We start from the raw sequence: 21693 nt of genomic DNA on the forward strand, positions 1-21693 counted from the left end.
ATGTAATATTTTATACTCTTATAATATGTATGTGTATCTTACCTTTTGTAGAGTACTTGCTGTGTGTAAAGAAACACTGAAATGCTTCAACTTGTTCTTAGGATGTTACACCCAAGTCAAACCTGTACATTGTAAGTTCCTTAATTCCTGTGGTATGGCAACATTTTTTTTTTTTTTTGCATTGAAATGTATCAACAATTAATGAATTCTCAAAACAATGTGTGTTGAGGGAGATGAAAAACTGCACTAATAGTTTGAGCAAACAGAAGAACCTGTGGTGTGGGAACCACCCAGCGATTCCTCACCTGGCTTTGTGTCTGAGTAAACAGGTTCTCATTGCTCAAACATTAGTAACATGAACACCAGAGGTTTCCATGTCTGTCACAATTACTTTCCAGTTGTGTATTGTTTCCAGTTTCAACTAAAGAGTTCTTATATACATGACACCTGTTGGACAGTAAAATATATTAAAAACATTTTGATATGCTAAACAAAGTTGTTTGGTGTATTTTGGTAATTTTTGGCATCTTATAATCAAGTCAGTTTGGGATTATATCCAGAAAGTACCATAAGAGTTCATTGACATGAAGGATGCAAATGAAGGATAAATCTGGGCATAACCTTGGCCAAATTACCTCTGATGGTGTCAGAGTAGAGAAAAATAAGCATTTGATACTGCAAAAAGAAGCATCATACCGGCCTCCAGGGTGATACCGCACATTAACCCAGTGTCATAATATTTAATAATGATCAGGAAGCCATACATACAGTTTTTGCTTTTAAATATAAGGAATAGCTCATTCCAAAATGGACTTTACTCATGGAAAGTTGCATTTCTTTAGAACAGTGTGAAAGTCCTAATTTGTAATATTATACTGTAAACTTGATAAGATACTGATCTTGCATTAAATTCTTGCAGTGTTCTTGCCCACATACTGTACAAGGCGTGACAATAGAATGCCATCAACAGTGTCGAACGCTGCACTCAAATCTAAAGCACTAAAATGTCTGAGTCCCCAGAGATAATATTCTATGTTGTAGTTGTTTGAAAATTATCATTGACCTTTTCATGTTATAGACTTGAAACTAAGAGTTGAAAATGAACAGCAACATAACGTGCTGTTATCGTGCAGCTTAAATAACTGGAAGCGGATGACACCAGACGCCTCGCACATTTAATTGACTAATCGCACCCGTTTGTCCGTTAAAATTAAGGTGGGTAGCAGATTTTCACCCATCTTGGAGGCATTTTGACTCTTGTTTACTTTAGCAAATATGAATGATATTTTTAACTGAGTCAACTAGTCTATGTAAACAATCTGTGCTACATTTTTGTCTCAAAATATCAAGTAGATTAATGCCAAATACATAGTAGGCCTACAAAATAGTCAAACTTTATTAGTCCTCATACAGAGTGTAAAGTCACAATAGCCCACAAATCAAAACAAGAGTGAAGAATTATAGAACATCAGTCTTGAAGATCAAGCGTAAAAAGTACAGAGAAATTACAGTTAAACTTTTTCATAGCTCAATGAAATACTAGTATAAAAGTACTGAATGTTTCTGCATAAAAGCAAATGATGAGTGTCCAGATCACAGACCTGCAAACTCACAAAAGGTAAAAAGGGTGGCACTTTTTTCACAAAAGGGTTACTTTTTTTACATTTAAAAAAAAAAAAAACATACTGTGACCGCGAGAACCTGTGCTGGACTCCCCTCACCTCTGCTTTTGCCTCAACCTTTAGCCAGGACCAGCTCCATCTGCACCTCAGCCCTGATTCAACCGTACATAATATGTTTCTGTTTAAAGCAAAGACTCCAGCGCGCGTGCTGATTGGACAATACTAGAGACATCCTCTGCCCCACATGACACCTAAGCGGCAGCTTATTACATGATATATGACCAAGGTGAAGGTCAAATGCAAATACTCAATTATTGCAAAAAGTTTTAATCTACGGAACAGCAGACAATGATTCTGATTGGCTAAAAGACACATTTCCGATTCTTGTGAGGTTTATTGTGCCTGCAATTTCACCTTGAAATTGATTGAAATTTGAAATTGAAAGTGATTCACATAAATGTATATTTTGAATAAAAACGCCAAATTTCGCCAAAAAGCAACTAGTTTGGAGGTATAGTGATCAGCTTTCCTTAAGCTATGTAAATGATTCGTAGAGCTTTTCAAATCTGGTATCAGCCACAAGAACTGAGAAAAAACCTTATATAGGGTTGCCCTCCACAGGACGTATATCATCAAAATAGTCGTCTGCAAAGCGGAGCATCTGCTGTAGCGCAGTGAGAAGCAGGATGTCACAGTTGAGCTCCAGCTCCAGCTCCTGACTGTAGTTCTTCACCGGTAACACACAAGACACCGGCACACCTAACCGAGAGCTCACTTCCTGCACCTGCAGAGACAAAACAACATCTCAGTCACTCTGAGTCCTGTGGGAACAGCTCATGTGATCATGTGATCATGTCTCACCTTCGTCTTGATGTAGGAACTGACATAAAGGCTCTGAAGATCTTCCTCCACTAGAGGACATGCTTCATCTACTTTTGTCATCAAGACGATCTGAGCGATGCCTGAAAATGTTGAGATGTGTCACATGCAACTATCAGGTTGCTCAATGTACAACCTACTTTGGATTAGTCACATGATTGGCATAAATATCAGTGTTTCCCCTAGGATTTTTTTTCAGGGGGGGTGGTAGATTCCCCGAAAATAGTGTCTAAAATAGTTACGGATACGTGGTGTAAAATTTTTATCAATCAAAAATTAATCGAATTAATTGAAATCTTCAAACCTTTATTGTAAACAATTATTAAACGTATACAATATTTAAAAAGAATTCTATAAAATGTTTTGTTTTTTACACAAATTCGGTGTTGTGTTTTCTCTGGTAATCAAATGAAGCCATATAACATTAATTAAATTTCTTTTAATCATTTGAATTTAAACTTTTTGTCAAACAATGTGCAGCAAAATGGGCTTTACTGTTAAAATAAAATTGTGATTATTCCTTAAAAAATAAAGTTTTGATGATAATTTATTTGTATTAGTGTCAGTATTATTATTACATTGAGATGCATCTCAATTCTACTGTACAACAGTAATATATTTCTTTCAAGTTAAACTGAACTTTTATTTTGACGGGTTGCCATGATGACCTTTGAGTTATTCTGTGTTTATGACATGACCATAGTTTTTTTTCAAATGAAGCGGTTGCGAAGTGACTTTCAGAGCGGATCTAGAGTCTGGAGAGGAAGTTCATGCATTCGTGTCCTAATAGGCAATAAATAAATTGCCTATAAAAAGTGTCACACATACTTCAGCGTATGTGTGTGCGTGTGTGTGTGGTAAATGAAACTGCACGTCGTCTGCACCATTCATTCACACAGAACATGTAGGATTCATATTTAAATAGTCTTTTTGCAGTTTAATATTCACACACAAGTCTAAAACGCGATTAGATTTCAAGTGTACTGAACTGGTATACAGCGAAAATCATAGCTGCTAAAGTTACTACATGTAGCTCGCGTGTCCATTATTTATTTTTATTTATTTATTTATTGTCATTCTTTCATGGGGGTCGTTTTGAGCACAATGGTAGGGGAAACACTGAATATGTTCACTTACCCAGTGAGTTCACTTTTCTGCGTATGGCAGCGAGTTTTTCCTCTAGTTTGCTGGACATGAGGGAGATTTTGGTGGCGTCGATCACGTACACCACACAGTGGATCTTCTCCTGTAGAGATGCAGGTCTGGAGGCCTTTTGCTCATCCGGTTGAAATGGTGCCATGGGGTTGAACTGAATTGAAAGTAATAGAAATGAAAGAACAATTTTACTAATAAATATACATTTCCAAGCCCAGAAACATGAAACTATTCACTTACTTTATAGCGGTCTGGTACGTGACCTTGAAGAATGCTGCTGATGTCATCAATATCCAGTCCTGCACCTGATTGCTCCTCGAGTCCCATGGTGTCACACAACACAAATGGCAATGGCTTTCCTTCACGACCGTCATTCACTGGGTATGTGCGAAACTACCAACAAACAGGAATCATTATTCATTGTGGAACAATAGTTGTTTCATGACACAAGCCAGGGCAGGTCCTGAAGTCCTGTTGAATCTGTACCTGTACGGTCAGACTAGTGCCTGCAGATCCTGACATAGCTTTATTGGTCACATGACCAGTGAAGATTGAGTTGATGGAGTTGAAGAAACTGGATTTTCCAGCACCAACAGGACCGACCATTAGGATTCGAACACGGCTGATAGACGTCATCAGGGGTTTATGATTCCTGATCAATCCCATGAGCTCATCTCTTCGTCTACAACAGATCGGTTTTATTATTTCATTTTTCCATAGGAAATGAGCAAAATAGAGATTAAGAAGAAACATACTCAGGTGTCCACAGAACATTCCTCCATGGTTTCTCCTCAATGCTGACTTGAGGCTCTGGGAATTGTTGAATAAAGATAGAACTTTTTATGGGAGTAATGTTAAAAGACAACAAATAAGTTAATTATATTAAAGAGACAACATTTTTATTTGTACTTGATTTTGTGTGTAGAAATTAGAATAGGCCTATAGGTTGGTAATAAAGCTGATGATTGACTTACCCTGTTCCACTTTATACACCTCACATTCACTCAGTTGAGTGTCATTCCCATACATTGATGCAGTATTAATGTTAAATGCACTCCCTCCTTGATGATGCACAACTGGTTGGTTGTTGTAGCAAAAGTACAACTGTCCAAAATTGGGCCATTTAGCATCATCGTAACGTGCATTATATCCACTGTTAACTTTGATGTAGCTACAGGTTCCACCTTGAAAGCTGAACAGGAAAGCTTCCTCATCTGTAATTTCCAGTCCACTTTGAGTATAATCTACACTAGTGTATCCACCAAAGATGTAGCCTGATCTGTTATAGGCTACAAGTAAAGTTGGACCCTGACGGTCACATCGCTTGTGGAAGGCAGAAGCATTATATCCATGAACAGAAGCTTTGTAGAGAAGAGTCAGTTCAACATTCCCTAGTGAAGCACAGAGCTGCTCTTTTCGCTCTTCGGGTAAATTAGAAGTGAGGGGATCTGTGCTGACTTTTCTAACTTTGGCTTTTTGCATCTGTGACAAAAGAACATATAAGTAAGAAAAAAAAATAATAATCTCCACACAATCTTTATAACGCAGTCTTTGGCCTTCAAAGAGAAAGTGCCATTTGTGTATCAATACTGATAACAGGAATTAACGTAACTTACGGCTAATCTTAACGTTAAATACTGGAACTTACGTTTCGTAGAACACTCGCTCTTTGCTAGAAACTTCGAAATGCTGCTTCTTTTGTGGACTTTGACCGCTCTAACTGCACTGATATTTGCACTGGCGTGTTTCTGAGGGTAATATTAATGTTATATAAAACGTCTCTATGAAAGCATTCATCTCATGGAGATTTTTTTTTTTTTTAACAATAGTGACGTTGACACTGAACCTCAAAGGATTTAAAGGTGCAGTACACATAAAGAAAGGAATAGAGAACAGGTATGGTTGTAACACTTTGCGCTTTACCGTGATCAATTTAATAATCAACGTATTTCTGTAATCTGATAATTATATTTAAGAAAAATGTCCTAATTAAATTTCAATGAATCGTGTTAGCATAGCAAAGGAAAATACTAGAACAGAGCATCATACATGCCTTTGGTAAAAAGACAGAAACACAATCATTCATTAACACTCAGGAAATTTAAAACCATTACAGCCCCAAAAGAAAAATCTCCAACAGCAGCGATTTATTAGTAAGGTGTTCTCCACGTGACAAACATCATCCAGATCTGTCATCTGCAAAGTCGAGCGGCGCCGGTGAGACGCAGGACATCACTGTTAAAAGTGAAAGTGACATGTGAATGCAATTTGTCCTCTGCATTTAACCCATCCAAGTTAGGAGTAGTGAACACACACAAACTGCAAACCTTGACAGGACACACACTTAGAGCAGTGGGCAGGCATTCACAGAGGCGCCCGGTGAGCGATTGGGGGTTAGGTGCCTTGCTCACGGGCACCTCAATCATTTCCTGCCGGTATTGAGAATTTAACCCATAGCCTTTGCGTTACCATCTGACTCTCCAGCTCCTGACTGTAGTTCTTCACCGGTAACACACAAGACACTGGCACACCTAACCGAGAGCTCACCTCCTGCTCCTGCAGAGACAAAACAACATCTCAATCATCTCAGTCTCATCATGCAAACGCAGCCGTCCTGTTTCGCTGGAGGAAAACAACTGTGGTGTGATGAGGGGTGAACGCATCAAATCTTTTTGCAGTGGATGAGAAAAAAAGAAAAAGAAAAAAAACACCATCTGTAACCCAAGACGCATACACCTACATAGCAGTTCTACAGAGATAAATATTTACTACATTTGTCAATGTATTTTTTTCCAGCTTATTGCGTTCTGTGATTGTGTTTATGTAAAGTGTAAAAATAAAAAGTCTGATTTAGCATGTAGGTAAATTAGCAACGTCATGACCTATTAATACATTCGGTTGTGTTCCAAAGCATGTATTTTGTTGAGAAAAAAAAAAACCTAATTAGACATTTTAAATTGTTTCACTTTTATATATTTTTTATACATGGACATGATAAAGTATTTGAAATGTGTATTATTCATTTTTATTTTGCACAGGTGTAAAATACATTTTCAAGCTTAAATCACAAAATAAAGAAAGATCCATTTATCAAAAGAAGTGTGTTTTTTTATATATTCTTTATATTATTCAGTTTTAGCATATTGAACTCTCCAAAAAAAATTTCTGGAAATTTGTAGTCAAGTAGTCAAGTAAATACCTTATTTGCATTTTCTTTAATGCATTTTCTATGACTAAAAAAAGAACTAGACCAGGAAAACAGAACAGAATAACAATCTTCTAACTTAAGATCAAGAAGTATCTATCCTGATCGATCCTATGACACACAGCACTTTATTTGGGTTTGTCCTCCATGGGACCAACATCATCCAGATAGTCGTCTGCAAAGTTGAGCATCTGCTGTAGCGCCGTGAGAAGCAGGACGTCACAGTTGAGCTCCAGCTCCAGCTCCTGACTGTAGTTCTTCACCGGTAACACACAAGACACCGGCACACCTAACCGAGAGCTCACCTCCTGCACCTGCAGAGACAAAACAACATCTCAGTCACTCTGAGTCCTGTGGGAACAGCTCATGTGATCATGTGATCATGTCTCACCTTCGTCTTGATGTAGGAACTGACATAAAGGCTTTGAAGATCTTCCTCCACTAGAGGACATGCTTCATCTACTTTTGTCATCAAGATGATCTGGGAAATGTCTGGAAATAATATATGTCACATGCAGGTTGCTCAATGTATAACCTACTTTGGATTAGTCACATGATTGGCATTAACATGTTCACTTACCCAGTGAGTTCACTTTTTTGCGTATGGCAGCGAGTTTTTCCTCTAGTTTGCTGGACATGAGGGAGATTTTGGTGGCGTCGATCACGTACACCACACAGTGGATCTTCTCCTGTAGAGATGCAGGTCTGGAGGCCTTTTGCTCATCCGGTTGAAATGGTGCCATGGGGTTGAACTGAATTGAATGTTATGTAAATGAAATATTGTACTTGTTTTACTTTTACGATTTTACTAAAAAATATACATTTCCAGTCCCAGAAACATGAAACTATTCACTTACTTTATAGCGGTCTGGTACGTGACCTTGAAGAATGCTGCTGATGTCATCAATATCCAGTCCTGCACCTGATTGCTCCTCGAGTCCCATGGTGTCACACAACACAAATGGCAATGGCTTTCCTTCACGACCGTCTTTCACTGGGTATGTGCGAAACTACCAACCAAGAAGAGAAACACATCAAGATCTGAAGTCATCAAGAGCTGTTCCTCGACCTGAAGAGAGACTTCTGTAGGAAACACTATGAATCCTGGTGAATCTGTACCTGTGTGGTGAGACTAGTGCCTGCAGATCCTGACATGGCTTTGCTGGTCATGCGGCCCATGAAGATGGAGTTGATGGAGTTGAAGAAACTGGATTTTCCAGCACCAACAGGACCGATCATTAGGATTCTGACCCGACTTATAGATGTCATCATGGGATTATAATTCCTGATCGATTCCATGAGTTTGTCTCTTTGTCTACAAAACAAATCACAAATTTTATTTAATCAAAATGACATTTTATTTTATTAATGAATGATTTCAGCAACAGAAAAACATACTCAGCTGTCCACAGAACATTCCTCCATGGTTTCTCCTTGACACTGACCAGAGGCTCTGACAGAGTTCTTCCTGTTGGAGTAAAGTAAACAATTTATATTAAATTAGTAATTATTGAAAGACACTGGATTTTATAACATTATTTTACTGTACATAACTATATTTATTCTGATAGTTGACTTACTCTGATCCACTTTGTACACTTCACATTCAATTAGTTGAGTGTCATTCCCATACAGTGTAGCAGGACTACAATCAAACGCATTAACCCTCACTGGATAAAATGCACTCCCTCCTTGATGATACACCACTGGTTGGTCTTTGTAGCAAAAGTACAACTGTTGGCCAAAGCTGGGCCCTTTAGCATCATCAAGACGTGCATACTGTCCACTGTAAACTTTGATGCAGAGAAGGGTTCCACCTTGAACACTGAACAGGAAAGCTTTCTCATCTGTAATTTGCCGTCCACTTTGAGTATAATCTACACTAGTGTATCCACCAAAGATGTAGCCTGATCTGTTATAGGCTACAAGTAAAGTTGGACCCTGACGGTCACATCGCTGATGGAAGGCAGAAGCATTATATCCATGAACAGAAGCTTTGTAGAGAAAAGTCAGTTCAACATTGCCCAGCAAACCACAGAGCTGCTTTCTTTGCTCTTCTGGTAAACTAGAAGTGAGTGGAGCGTTGCGAGTAAAGGGCACTCCGAAACTGAACGGCAACGTATCCATCTAAAAAGAAAAAGGATATATGATTTGAGTTCTTTTTAATAGGAACACATAGTCAAAAGCAGTCAGATGATTTGTGTTGTGAAAGCCCTATATGAACTAACCAAAACTGATTAGCTAGAATCAAAACTGAAACCTAAGCAAAATATGATCATATAAAATACACAGTCTTTTATATTGTATATAAATATTGAGTGTTTGTTCACTTTATTTATTGCTTTTATAACATTCATAGCAACTAGGCTATGTATCTTAACTTTTTCAGTCCCCTTTCTCTCTGAAGAAATATTGATATATACCTTTTTGTAGTATGCCATTTTACATCCACAGGCGAACAGGGAACGTCAAGCTCCCCTCGTCCCTCTTATCAAACGACACAGCCCTCTATAGGCCTAGTTTATGATGAGTTAAATGCCTGGGTAAAAAGATGAGATTTTAACTTAGGTTTAAACTCGAGTATGGAGGATAGGGATCTCAGAGGTAAAGGAAGACTAGGTCCAGCAACTGAAACACACGGTCACCTCTCGACTTCAAACTTGATCTGGGATGGGACAGAGTATTATTGTTTTTGGACAGCAAGCATCTGACTGAAGTATTCAAGTTTAAAGGTTCGGACAAAAAAGAAGGTGCCAGACTATTTAGAGATTAAAAAAACAGCAATATTTTAAATTCAACTCTACAATGCACTGGCAACCAATTAAGAGTCATTAAAATTGGAGTGATACGTTCTGATTTATGAAGCCCAGTTAAAAATCTGGCAGCAGCATTTTGAACTATTTGAAGCTGTGACATTGGGACATTCCAACATATAAGGAGGAATCACAATAATCCAAACGTGCAGAATTATTAGGCACGTTGATTTTCTGATCATATTTTTTTTCCAGGTACATTTTACCAATTCCAAACCACATTAATCTTAATAATTACTATTCATTTTGTATTTAATCATTTATAAGTGATATATACTTGTTCATGAAGGCTAGAAATGAAAAATGCCTTATATTCATGTGTACAGAATTATTAGGCACGTTTTCTTTTACAGATAAAATACGCCAAAAAAGAGATTTAACTAAAACTGAAAAGTCAAAAATTATTAAATGCCCCTGAGAAGGATGGGCATTTAAATTATTATTTCTAGTATTATTAAGTATTATTTCTAGTGAATAGAATGCAATGCAATACTAGAAATTGCAGTTAAGGCATGACCATTGGACAGTGAAATGCTCATTGGGTCAGCAGGGTCAGACAAATACAGGTGGAGAAGAAAATACACATGTTAACTGCAAAAGAATTAGGAATTAAGTGTGAAAACATCAGGAACCCTTTAGTCTCCGCGCCACCATTTTCCAGAACTGCAACCTACCTGGAGTCTCCAGAGGAGCAAGTTGTCAGGATCTCAGAGACTTAGGTTAGGTAAAGAATCCTAAAAATGTACCCCCTCTTAATAAGAATCACAAGCTGAAGTGTAGTAAAATAAAAATTGTATAGGCTTTAGACAGACAGATTGAGAGTGACTCTTGAAGGACCAGCACCACATCCTCTTGTTTAAAGAGTCCATCTTCTAGAATCTGACAGTCAGTAAGTTTTGGGAGTTCATTTTTAGTCCATCTCTGCAAAACGGACTTCAGGGTAGGAGATGGACTAAAAATAAACTCATTTTCAGTTTGATGTAGGAATTCAAATTTCCAGAGTTAAAATATATTCCCTCCCCCATACGAACTTTTTTTGTGATTTTAACACGATGTAAACAAAGCATTCAGATACACTCTGACAGTGTTCGGCGAAATAGGTCATTTGCGGGGGAATTTTTACTTTAAAAATTACAGACATGGCCGATTCGCACGGGATTAAGATGACAGACAATTATTACAAATGACTAGAGGTCACCAGGTAATACTTATCCCGTGCGAGACTCCAGCGCGCGTGCAGATTGGAAAATAGAGACATCTGCCCCATGACACCCACATTCTTTGGTGGTTGTGGTTATATGAAGTCAGTTTTTTTTGGCTGAATATCCCTAAATGAAATGGCAGTGTTGTTTTGGCAGCTTAAGTTACATGATATATGACCAAGGTGACGGTCATATCCAAATACCCAATTGTTGTTGTGACTTTGAAATATACAACTAAAGAAAAAATGCTACTTTTACATATCTAAATTGAATACATAGCAAACAACTCTGATCATGTTAAAGGGTAACTGTCACCAAAATTGAACCTAGGCTCTTTTTGTTAATCCGAGTCAAACTTTCGTGTAAAAGCATAATTAGAATGGAATATGGAAACACCACTTTTAAGATTGACTGTATTTTCGTTTTCAGTCAAATTGCCTTTTGAACTTGGGGCACTTCTATGATAGCATCAAAATCTATCTCTAAGAAGGCTCGATACAACATACAACTGTGCTCGAAGTATCACCAGGGGCTAGGCTACACATAAACTTGAGCATTATACTACATTTGTGTACACAACGTTTACGACTCACTTTATCAGTTGTTTCCGGTGGCTGGAATTTTGTCAGTCAAAAGTACTCGATCTCCGAATGCAACGTAATGAACCAAACAAAAAACTGATCAATATGCTTGTTATCATATAGCTACCTGTCTCCCGTATTTCACACCCATCTCCCGTCCCCCTCTCGTTTTGTAATTTCTTCCGTGAAACTCCCGTAATTTGTATGCCCAAACGTCGTTATACGAATAATCACATCAATATATTATTTATTCCAAGGTTACCCAGTTGCCAGATATTTTATGAAACCCATCCTACTCGCGCAATTAACACATCATACAGATTTCAACCCATTTGTGAGCTCAACCTGGCAACCTACAACTAAGTAGCGCTGTTGACGTGCGCAGATCGACGCGGGAAGTTGGAATAAAGCGTCACTGGTAGAAATGGGAAGATAAATATTTAACGCAGTTAACGCAGCATCCGTTTCTTCTGTCATCCTTTGGCTGGTGTTACATTATATGATGCGCTCTAATTCTTGCAAATGCTTTTAAACCATTCAAGCAAAGACAAATGAGCGCCAACATTAAGTTCTCTTTCAGATTGAAGTTGACCGAACACTCCCAGATAGCACACGTCTATTTGATGTGATGTTTACATCTGGAAGACCTATTTTTAAGAGTGTTTGCTCATCTGCAATACGTCTATAGGACGTTTCCTGTCAGATGTCAAATAGACGTTTAGAAGATGTCTTTAAGATGTAATGATTTAGAATGTATGTTAAACTGACATCTTCTAAACATCTATTTGACATCTGACAGGAAACGTCCTATAGACGTATTGCAGATGAGCAAACACTCTTAAAAATACGTCTTCCAGATGTAAACATCACATCAAATAGTTTGCAGGGGAAGGGGAACGGATTTCGACAGCTGTATTTTTGGCCGTCGGATTCTGTTCCCCCCATATTTTCGACACACTGAGGTTGTAATATTTATCAAATTGATGCTGTTTAAGCTCCATCCAGACATAGAATAGAATAAGCATATTTTAAGCCATTACATCAACATCTCTCATCATTGGGGTGGGGGAACGGATTTCGACAGCTGAACTATTTGCCGTCGGATTCTGTTCCCCCTATGTTTCTTACACAATGAGGTTATAATATTTATCACATTACATCTGTTTATGGAATCCAATAGCCTAATGGTCAGTACACTCTGCACTGACATTTGTTGTTTTTCAGCTTATTTCGACCCGAGTTCAAGTCCCGGTTCGTCAAACTTTCTTGATAGTATACTGTCCTATCATAATAAAAGGCAAAAAAATATATTCTTTAAACTGATGCAAGTTAAGCTCCATCCACACACAAAAATAAAATCATTTTTTTTTAAGCCATTATATTAACACCTCTCATAATGGGAGTGGGGGAACGGATTCCGACAGCTGTTTTTTTTGCCGGCGGATTCTGTTCCCCCCATATTTTCGACACACTGAGGTTGTAATATTTATCAAAATGATGCTGTATAAGCTCCATCCACACACAGAATAGAATAAGCATAGTTTAAGCCGATACATCAACATCTCTCATCATTGGGGTGGGGGAACGGATTTCGACAGCTGAACTATTTGCCGTCGGATTCTGTTCCCCCTATGTTTCTTACACAATGAGTTTGTAATATTTATCACATTGCAGCTAACTACTAAACCCAATATCCTAGTGGTCAGTACAGTCTGCACTGACATTCATTGTTTTTTAGTTCAAGTCCCGGTTCGTCAAACGTTCTTGTTACTATACTGTCCTATCATAATAAAAGGCAAAAAAATATATTCTTTAAACTGATGCAAGTTTAGCTCCATCCACACACAAAAATAAAATCAGCATTTTTTTAAGCCATTACATCAACACCTCTCATAATGGGAGTGGGGGAACAGATTCCGACAGCTGTATTTTTGGCCGTCGGATTCTGTTCCCCCCATATTTTCGACACACTGAGGTTGTAATATTTATCAAAATGATGCTGTATAAGCTCCATCCACAAACAGAATAGAATAAGCATAGTTTAAGCCGATACATCAACATCTCTCATCATTGGGGTGGGGGAACGGATTTCGACAGCTGAACTATTTGCCGTCGGATTCTGTTCCCCCTATGTTTCTTACACAATGAGTTTGTAATATTTATCACATTGCAGCTAACTACTGAACCCAATATACTAGTGGTCAGTACAGTCTGCACTGACATTCATTGTTTTTTAGTTCAAGTCCCGGTTCGTCAAACGTTCTTGTTACTATACTGTCCTATCATAATAAAAGGCAAAAAAATATATTCTTTAAACTGATGCAAGTTAAGCTCCATCCACACACAAAATTAAAATCAGCATTTTTTAAGCCATTACATCAACACCTCTCATAATGGGAGTGGGGGAACAGATTCCGACAGCTGTATTTTTGGCCGTCGGATTCTGTTCCCCCCATATTTTCGACACACTGAGGTTGTAATATTTATAAAATTGATGCTGTTTCAGCTCCATCCACACACAGAATAGAATAAGCATATTTTAAGCCGATACATCAACATCTCTCATCATTGGGGTGGGGGAACGGATTTCGACAGCTGACTTTGCCGTCGGATTCTGTTCCCCCTATGTTTCTTACACAATGAGGTTATAATATTTATCACATTGCAGTTGTTTCCTAAACCCAATAGCCTAGTGGTCAGTACAATCTGCACTGATATTCATTGTTTTTCAACTTATTGCGACCCGAGTTCAAGTCCCGGTTCGTCAAACTTTCTTGATAGTATACTTTCCTATCATAATAAAAGGCAAAAAAACATATTCTTTAAACTGATGCAAGTTAAGCTCCATCCACACACAAAAATAAAATCAGCATTTTTTAAGCCATTACATCAACACCTCTCATAATGGGAGTGGGGGAACGGATTTCGACAGCTGTTTTTTTGCCGTCGAATTCTGTTCCCCCTATGTTTCTTACACAATGAGGTTCTAATATTTATCACTTTACAGTTAATGACACAGCCCAATAGCCAAGTGGTCAGTGCCCTGACAATCTTTTTTTTAGCTTTGGGCGACCCGAGTTCAAGTCCCGTTTCGTCAAACTTTCTTGATAGTATACTGTCCTATCATAATAAAAGGCAAAAAAATATATTATTTAAACTGATGCAAGTTAAGCTCCATCCACACACAAAAATAAAATCAGCATTTTTTAAGCCATTACATCAACACCTCTCATAATGGGAGAGGGGGAATGGATTCCGACAGCTGATTTTTTGCCGTCGAATTCTGTTCCCCCTATGTTTCTTACACAATGAGGTTCTAATATTTATCACTTTACAGCTAATTACACAGCCCAATAGCCAAGTGGTCAGTGTCCTGACAATATTTTTTTTTAGCTTTGGGCGACCCGAGTTCAAGTCCCGTTTCGTCAAACTTTCTTGATAGTATACTGTCCTATCATAATAAAAGGCAAACAAATATATTATTTAAACTGATGCAAGTTAAGCTCCATCCACAAAAAAAATAAAATCAGCATTTTTAAGCCATTACATCAACATCTCTCATAATGTGAGAGGGGGAACGGATTCCGACAGCTGTTTTTTTTGCCGTCGAATTCTGTTCCCCCTATGTGTCTTACACAATGAGGTTCTAATATTTATCACTTTACAGCTAATTACACAGCCCAATAGCCAAGTGGTCAGTGCCTTGGCAATCTTTTTTTTAGCTTTGGGCGACCCGAGTTCAAGTCCCGTTTCGTCAAAGTTTCTTGATAGTATACTGTCCTATCATAATAAAAGGCAAAAAAATATATGATTTAAACTGATGCAAGTTAAGCTCCATCCACACACAAAAATAAAATCAGCATTTTTTAAGCCATTACATCAACATCTCTCATAATGTGAGAGGGGGAACGGATTCCGACAGCTGTTTTTTTTGCCGTCGAATTCTGTTCCCCCTATGTTTCTTACACAATTAGGGGTTCTAATATTTTATCACTTTACAGCTAATTACACAGCCCAATAACCAAGTGGTCAGTTCCCTGGCAATCTTTTTTTTAGCTTTGGGCGACCCGAGTTCAAGTCCCGTTTCGTCAAACTTTCTTGATAGTATACTGTCCTATCACAATAAAAGGCAAAAAAAATATATTATTTAAACTGATGCAAGTTAAGCTCCATCCACAAACAAAAATAAAATCAGCATTTTTAAGCCATTACATCAACACTTCTTATAATGGGAGAGGGGGAACGGATTCCGACAGCTGTTTTTTTGCCGTCGAATTCTGTTCCCCCTATGTTTCTTACACAATGAGGTTCTAATATTTATCACTTTACAGCTAATTACACAGCCCAATAGCCAAGTGGTCAGTGCCCTGATAATAAATTTTTTTTAGCTTTGGGCGACCCGAGTTCAAGTCCCGTTTCGTCAAAGTTTCTTGATAGTATACTGTCCTATCATAATAAAAGGCAAAAAAATATATTATTTAAACTGATGCAAGTTAAGCTCCATCCACACACAAAAATAAAATCAGCATTTTTTAAGCCCTTACATCAACACCTCTCATAATGGGAGAGGGGGAACGGATTCCGACAGCTGTTTTTTTTTGCCGTCGAATTCTGTTCCCCCTATGTTTCTTACACAATGAGGTTCTAATATTTATCACTTTACAGCTAATTACACAGCCCAATAGCCAAGTGGTCAGAGCCCTGACAATATTTTTTTTTAGCTTTGGGCGACCCGAGTTCAAGTCCCGTTTCGTCAAACTTTCTTGATAGTATACTGTCCTATCATAATAAAAGGCAAACAAATATATTATTTAAACTGATGCAAGTTAAGCTCCATCCACAAAAAAAATAAAATCAGCATTTTTAAGCCATTACATCAACATCTCTCATAATGTGAGAGGGGGAACGGATTCCGACAGCTGTTTTTTTTGCCGTCGAATTCTGTTCCCCCTATGTGTCTTACACAATGAGGTTCTAATATTTATTACTTTACAGCTAATTACACAGCCCAATAGCCAAGTGGTCAATGCCCTGGCAATCTTTTTTTTAGCTTTGGGCGACCCGAGTTCAAGTCCCGTTTCGTCAAACTTTCTTGATAGTATACTGTCCTATCATAATAAAAGGCAAAAAAATATATTATTTAAACTGATGCAAGTTAAGCTCCATCCACACACAAAAATAAAATCAGCATTTTTTAAGCCATTACATCAACACTTCTTATAATGGGAGAGGGGGAACGGATTCCGACAGCTGTTTTTTTGCCGTCGAATTCTGTTCCCCCTATGTTTCTTACACAATGAGGTTCTAATATTTATCACTTTACGGCTAATTACACAGCCCAATAGCCAAGTGGTCAGTGCCCTGATAATATTTTTTTTTTAGCTTTGGGCGACCCGAGTTCAAGTCCCGGTTCGTCAAACTTTCTTGATAGTATACTTTCCTATCATAATAAAAGGCAAAAAAACATATTCTTTAAACTGATGCAAGTTAAGCTCCATCCACACACAAAAATAAAATCAGCATTTTTTAAGCCATTACATCAACACCTCTCATAATGGGAGTGGGGGAACGGATTTCGACAGCTGTTTTTTTGCCGTCGAATTCTGTTCCCCCTATGTTTCTTACACAATGAGGTTCTAATATTTATCACTTTACAGTTAATGACACAGCCCAATAGCCAAGTGGTCAGTGCCCTGACAATCTTTTTTTTAGCTTTGGGCGACCCGAGTTCAAGTCCCGTTTCGTCAAACTTTCTTGATAGTATACTGTCCTATCATAATAAAAGGCAAAAAAATATATTATTTAAACTGATGCAAGTTAAGCTCCATCCACACACAAAAATAAAATCAGCATTTTTTAAGCCATTACATCAACACCTCTCATAATGGGAGAGGGGGAACGGATTCCGACAGCTGTTTTTTTGCCGTCGAATTCTGTTCCCCCTATGTTTCTTACACAATGAGGTTCTAATATTTATCACTTTACAGCTAATTACACAGCCCAATAGCCAAGTGGTCAGTGCCCTGGCAATCTTTTTTTTAGCTTTGGGCGACCCGAGTTCAAGTCCCGTTTCGTCAAACTTTCTTGATAGTATACTGTCCTATCATAATAAAAGGCAAAAAAATATATTATTTAAACTGATGCAAGTTAAGCTCCATCCACACACAAAAATAAAATCAGCATTTTTTAAGCCATTACATCAACACCTCTCATAATGGGAGAGGGGGAACGGATTCCGACAGCTGATTTTTTGCCGTCGAATTCTGTTCCCCCTATGTTTCTTACACAATGAGGTTCTAATATTTATCACTTTACAGCTAATTACACAGCCCAATAGCCAAGTGGTCAGTGTCCTGACAATATTTTTTTTTAGCTTTGGGCGACCCGAGTTCAAGTCCCGTTTCGTCAAACTTTCTTGATAGTATACTGTCCTATCATAATAAAAGGCAAACAAATATATTATTTAAACTGATGCAAGTTAAGCTCCATCCACAAAAAAAATAAAATCAGCATTTTTAAGCCATTACATCAACATCTCTCATAATGTGAGAGGGGGAACGGATTCCGACAGCTGTTTTTTTTGCCGTCGAATTCTGTTCCCCCTATGTGTCTTACACAATGAGGTTCTAATATTTATCACTTTACAGCTAATTACACAGCCCAATAGCCAAGTGGTCAGTGCCTTGGCAATCTTTTTTTTAGCTTTGGGCGACCCGAGTTCAAGTCCCGTTTCGTCAAAGTTTCTTGATAGTATACTGTCCTATCATAATAAAAGGCAAAAAAATATATGATTTAAACTGATGCAAGTTAAGCTCCATCCACACACAAAAATAAAATCAGCATTTTTAAGCCATTACATCAACATCTCTCATAATGTGAGAGGGGGAACGGATTCCGACAGCTGTTTTTTTTGCCGTCGAATTCTGTTCCCCCTATGTGTCTTACACAATGAGGTTCTAATATTTATCACTTTACAGCTAATTACACAGCCCAATAGCCAAGTGGTCAGTGCCTTGGCAATCTTTTTTTTAGCTTTGGGCGACCCGAGTTCAAGTCCCGTTTCGTCAAAGCTTCTTGATAGTATACTGTCCTATCATAATAAAAGGCAAAAAAATATATGATTTAAACTGATGCAAGTTAAGCTCCATCCACACACAAAAATAAAATCAGCATTTTTTAAGCCATTACATCAACATCTCTCATAATGTGAGAGGGGGAACGGATTCCGACAGCTGTTTTTTTTGCCGTCGAATTCTGTTCCCCCTATGTTTCTTACACAATTAGGGGTTCTAATATTTTATCACTTTACAGCTAATTACACAGCCCAATAACCAAGTGGTCAGTTCCCTGGCAATCTTTTTTTTAGCTTTGGGCGACCCGAGTTCAAGTCCCGTTTCGTCAAACTTTCTTGATAGTATACTGTCCTATCACAATAAAAGGCAAAAAAAATATATTATTTAAACTGATGCAAGTTAAGCTCCATCCACAAACAAAAATAAAATCAGCATTTTTAAGCCATTACATCAACACTTCTTATAATGGGAGAGGGGGAACGGATTCCGACAGCTGTTTTTTTGCCGTCGAATTCTGTTCCCCCTATGTTTCTTACACAATGAGGTTCTAATATTTATCACTTTACAGCTAATTACACAGCCCAATAGCCAAGTGGTCAGTGCCCTGATAATAAATTTTTTTTAGCTTTGGGCGACCCGAGTTCAAGTCCCGTTTCGTCAAAGTTTCTTGATAGTATACTGTCCTATCATAATAAAAGGCAAAAAAATATATTATTTAAACTGATGCAAGTTAAGCTCCATCCACACACAAAAATAAAATCAGCATTTTTTAAGCCCTTACATCAACACCTCTCATAATGGGAGAGGGGGAACGGATTCCGACAGCTGTTTTTTTTGCCGTCGAATTCTGTTCCCCCTATGTTTCTTACACAATGAGGTTCTAATATTTATCACTTTACAGCTAATTACACAGCCCAATAGCCAAGTGGTCAGAGCCCTGACAATATTTTTTTTTAGCTTTGGGCGACCCGAGTTCAAGTCCCGTTTCGTCAAACTTTCTTGATAGTATACTGTCCTATCATAATAAAAGGCAAACAAATATATTATTTAAACTGATGCAAGTTAAGCTCCATCCACAAAAAAAATAAAATCAGCATTTTTAAGCCATTACATCAACATCTCTCATAATGTGAGAGGGGGAACGGATTCCGACAGCTGTTTTTTTTGCCGTCGAATTCTGTTCCCCCTATGTGTCTTACACAATGAGGTTCTAATATTTATTACCTTACAGCTAATTACACAGCCCAATAGCCAAGTGGTCAATGCCCTGGCAATCTTTTTTTTAGCTTTGGGCGACCCGAGTTCAAGTCCCGTTTCGTCAAACTTTCTTGATAGTATACTGTCCTATCATAATAAAAGGCAAAAAAATATATTATTTAAACTGATGCAAGTTAAGCTCCATCCACACACAAAAATAAAATCAGCATTTTTTAAGCCATTACATCAACACTTCTTATAATGGGAGAGGGGGAACGGATTCCGACAGCTGTTTTTTTGCCGTCGAATTCTGTTCCCCCTATGTTTCTTACACAATGAGGTTCTAATATTTATCACTTTACGGCTAATTACACAGCCCAATAGCCAAGTGGTCAGTGCCCTGATAATATTTTTTTTTTAGCTTTGGGCGACCCGAGTTCAAGTCCCGGTTCGTCAAACTTTCTTGATAGTATACTTTCCTATCATAATAAAAGGCAAAAAAACATATTCTTTAAACTGATGCAAGTTAAGCTCCATCCACACACAAAAATAAAATCAGCATTTTTTAAGCCATTACATCAACACCTCTCATAATGGGAGTGGGGGAACGGATTTCGACAGCTGTTTTTTTGCCGTCGAATTCTGTTCCCCCTATGTTTCTTACACAATGAGGTTCTAATATTTATCACTTTACAGTTAATGACACAGCCCAATAGCCAAGTGGTCAGTGCCCTGACAATCTTTTTTTTAGCTTTGGGCGACCCGAGTTCAAGTCCCGTTTCGTCAAACTTTCTTGATAGTATACTGTCCTATCATAATAAAAGGCAAAAAAATATATTATTTAAACTGATGCAAGTTAAGCTCCATCCACACACAAAAATAAAATCAGCATTTTTTAAGCCATTACATCAACACCTCTCATAATGGGAGAGGGGGAACGGATTCCGACAGCTGTTTTTTTGCCGTCGAATTCTGTTCCCCCTATGTTTCTTACACAATGAGGTTCTAATATTTATCACTTTACAGCTAATTACACAGCCCAATAGCCAAGTGGTCAGTGCCCTGGCAATCTTTTTTTTAGCTTTGGGCGACCCGAGTTCAAGTCCCGTTTCGTCAAACTTTCTTGATAGTGTACTGTCCTATCATAATAAAAGGCAAAAAAATATATTATTTAAACTGATGCAAGTTAAGCTCCATCCACAAACAAAAATAAAATCAGCATTTTTAAGCCATTACATCAACACTTCTTATAATGGGAGAGGGGGAACGGATTCCGACAGCTGTTTTTTTGCCGTCGAATTCTGTTCCCCCTATGTTTCTTACACAATGAGGTTCTAATATTTATCACTTTACAGCTAATTACACAGCCCAATAGCCAAGTGGTCAATGCCCTGGCAATCTTTTTTTTAGCTTTGGGCGACCCGAGTTCAAGTCCCGTTTCGTCAAACTTTCTTGATAGTATACTGTCCTATCATAATAAAAGGCAAAAAAATATATTATTTAAACTGATGCAAGTTAAGCTCCATCCACACACAAAAATAAAATCAGCATTTTTTAAGCCATTACATCAACACCTCTCATAATGGGAGAGGGGGAACGGATTCCGACAGCTGTTTTTTTGCCGTCGAATTCTGTTCCCCCTATGTTTCTTACACAATGAGGTTCTAATATTTATCACTTTACAGCTAATTACACAGCCCAATAGCCAAGTGGTCAGTTCCCTGGCAATCTTTTGTTTAGCTTTGGGCGACCCGAGTTCAAGTCCCGTTTCGTCAAACTTTCTTGATAGTATACTGTCCTATCATAATAAAAGGCAAAAAAATATATTATTTAAACTGATGCAAGTTAAGCTCCATCCACACACAAAAATAAAATCAGCATTTTTTAAGCCATTACATCAACACTTCTTATAATGGGAGAGGGGGAACGGATTCCGACAGCTGTTTTTTTGCCGTCGAATTCTGTT

The 21693-nt window shown here is 37.9% G+C and overlaps 2 protein-coding genes across 2 annotated transcripts; both read right to left on the minus strand.

Moving 5' to 3' along the window:
• Positions 1–1372: 1372 nt before the first annotated feature.
• On the minus strand, positions 1373–5486 carry LOC308702032 (interferon-induced protein 44-like). Its single transcript, XM_081384612.1, has 8 exons — positions 5305–5486; positions 4631–5138; positions 4412–4466; positions 4143–4338; positions 3897–4049; positions 3639–3810; positions 2484–2584; positions 1373–2406 (listed from the first exon to the last, which is right to left on the minus strand). The coding sequence occupies exons 2-8, from the start codon at positions 5136–5138 to the stop codon at positions 2221–2223; spliced, it is 1371 nt and encodes a 456-aa protein (XP_081240738.1). The 5' UTR covers positions 5305–5486; the 3' UTR covers positions 1373–2220.
• Positions 5487–6989: 1503 nt separating this feature from the next.
• On the minus strand, positions 6990–11608 carry LOC308702160 (interferon-induced protein 44-like; the record flags this gene model as incomplete). Its single annotated transcript, XM_081384827.1, has 8 exons — positions 6990–7175; positions 7253–7353; positions 7442–7613; positions 7719–7871; positions 7981–8176; positions 8260–8314; positions 8442–8988; positions 11585–11608. 8 exons carry the CDS (start codon positions 11606–11608, stop codon positions 6990–6992), a joined length of 1434 nt encoding a protein of 477 aa, XP_081240953.1.
• Positions 11609–21693: the final 10085 nt, after the last annotated feature.

Source organism: Scardinius erythrophthalmus, assembly GCF_964197995.2.
Source record: "Scardinius erythrophthalmus genome assembly, chromosome: 14".
NCBI classification, from domain to species: Eukaryota; Metazoa; Chordata; class Actinopteri; order Cypriniformes; family Leuciscidae; genus Scardinius; species Scardinius erythrophthalmus.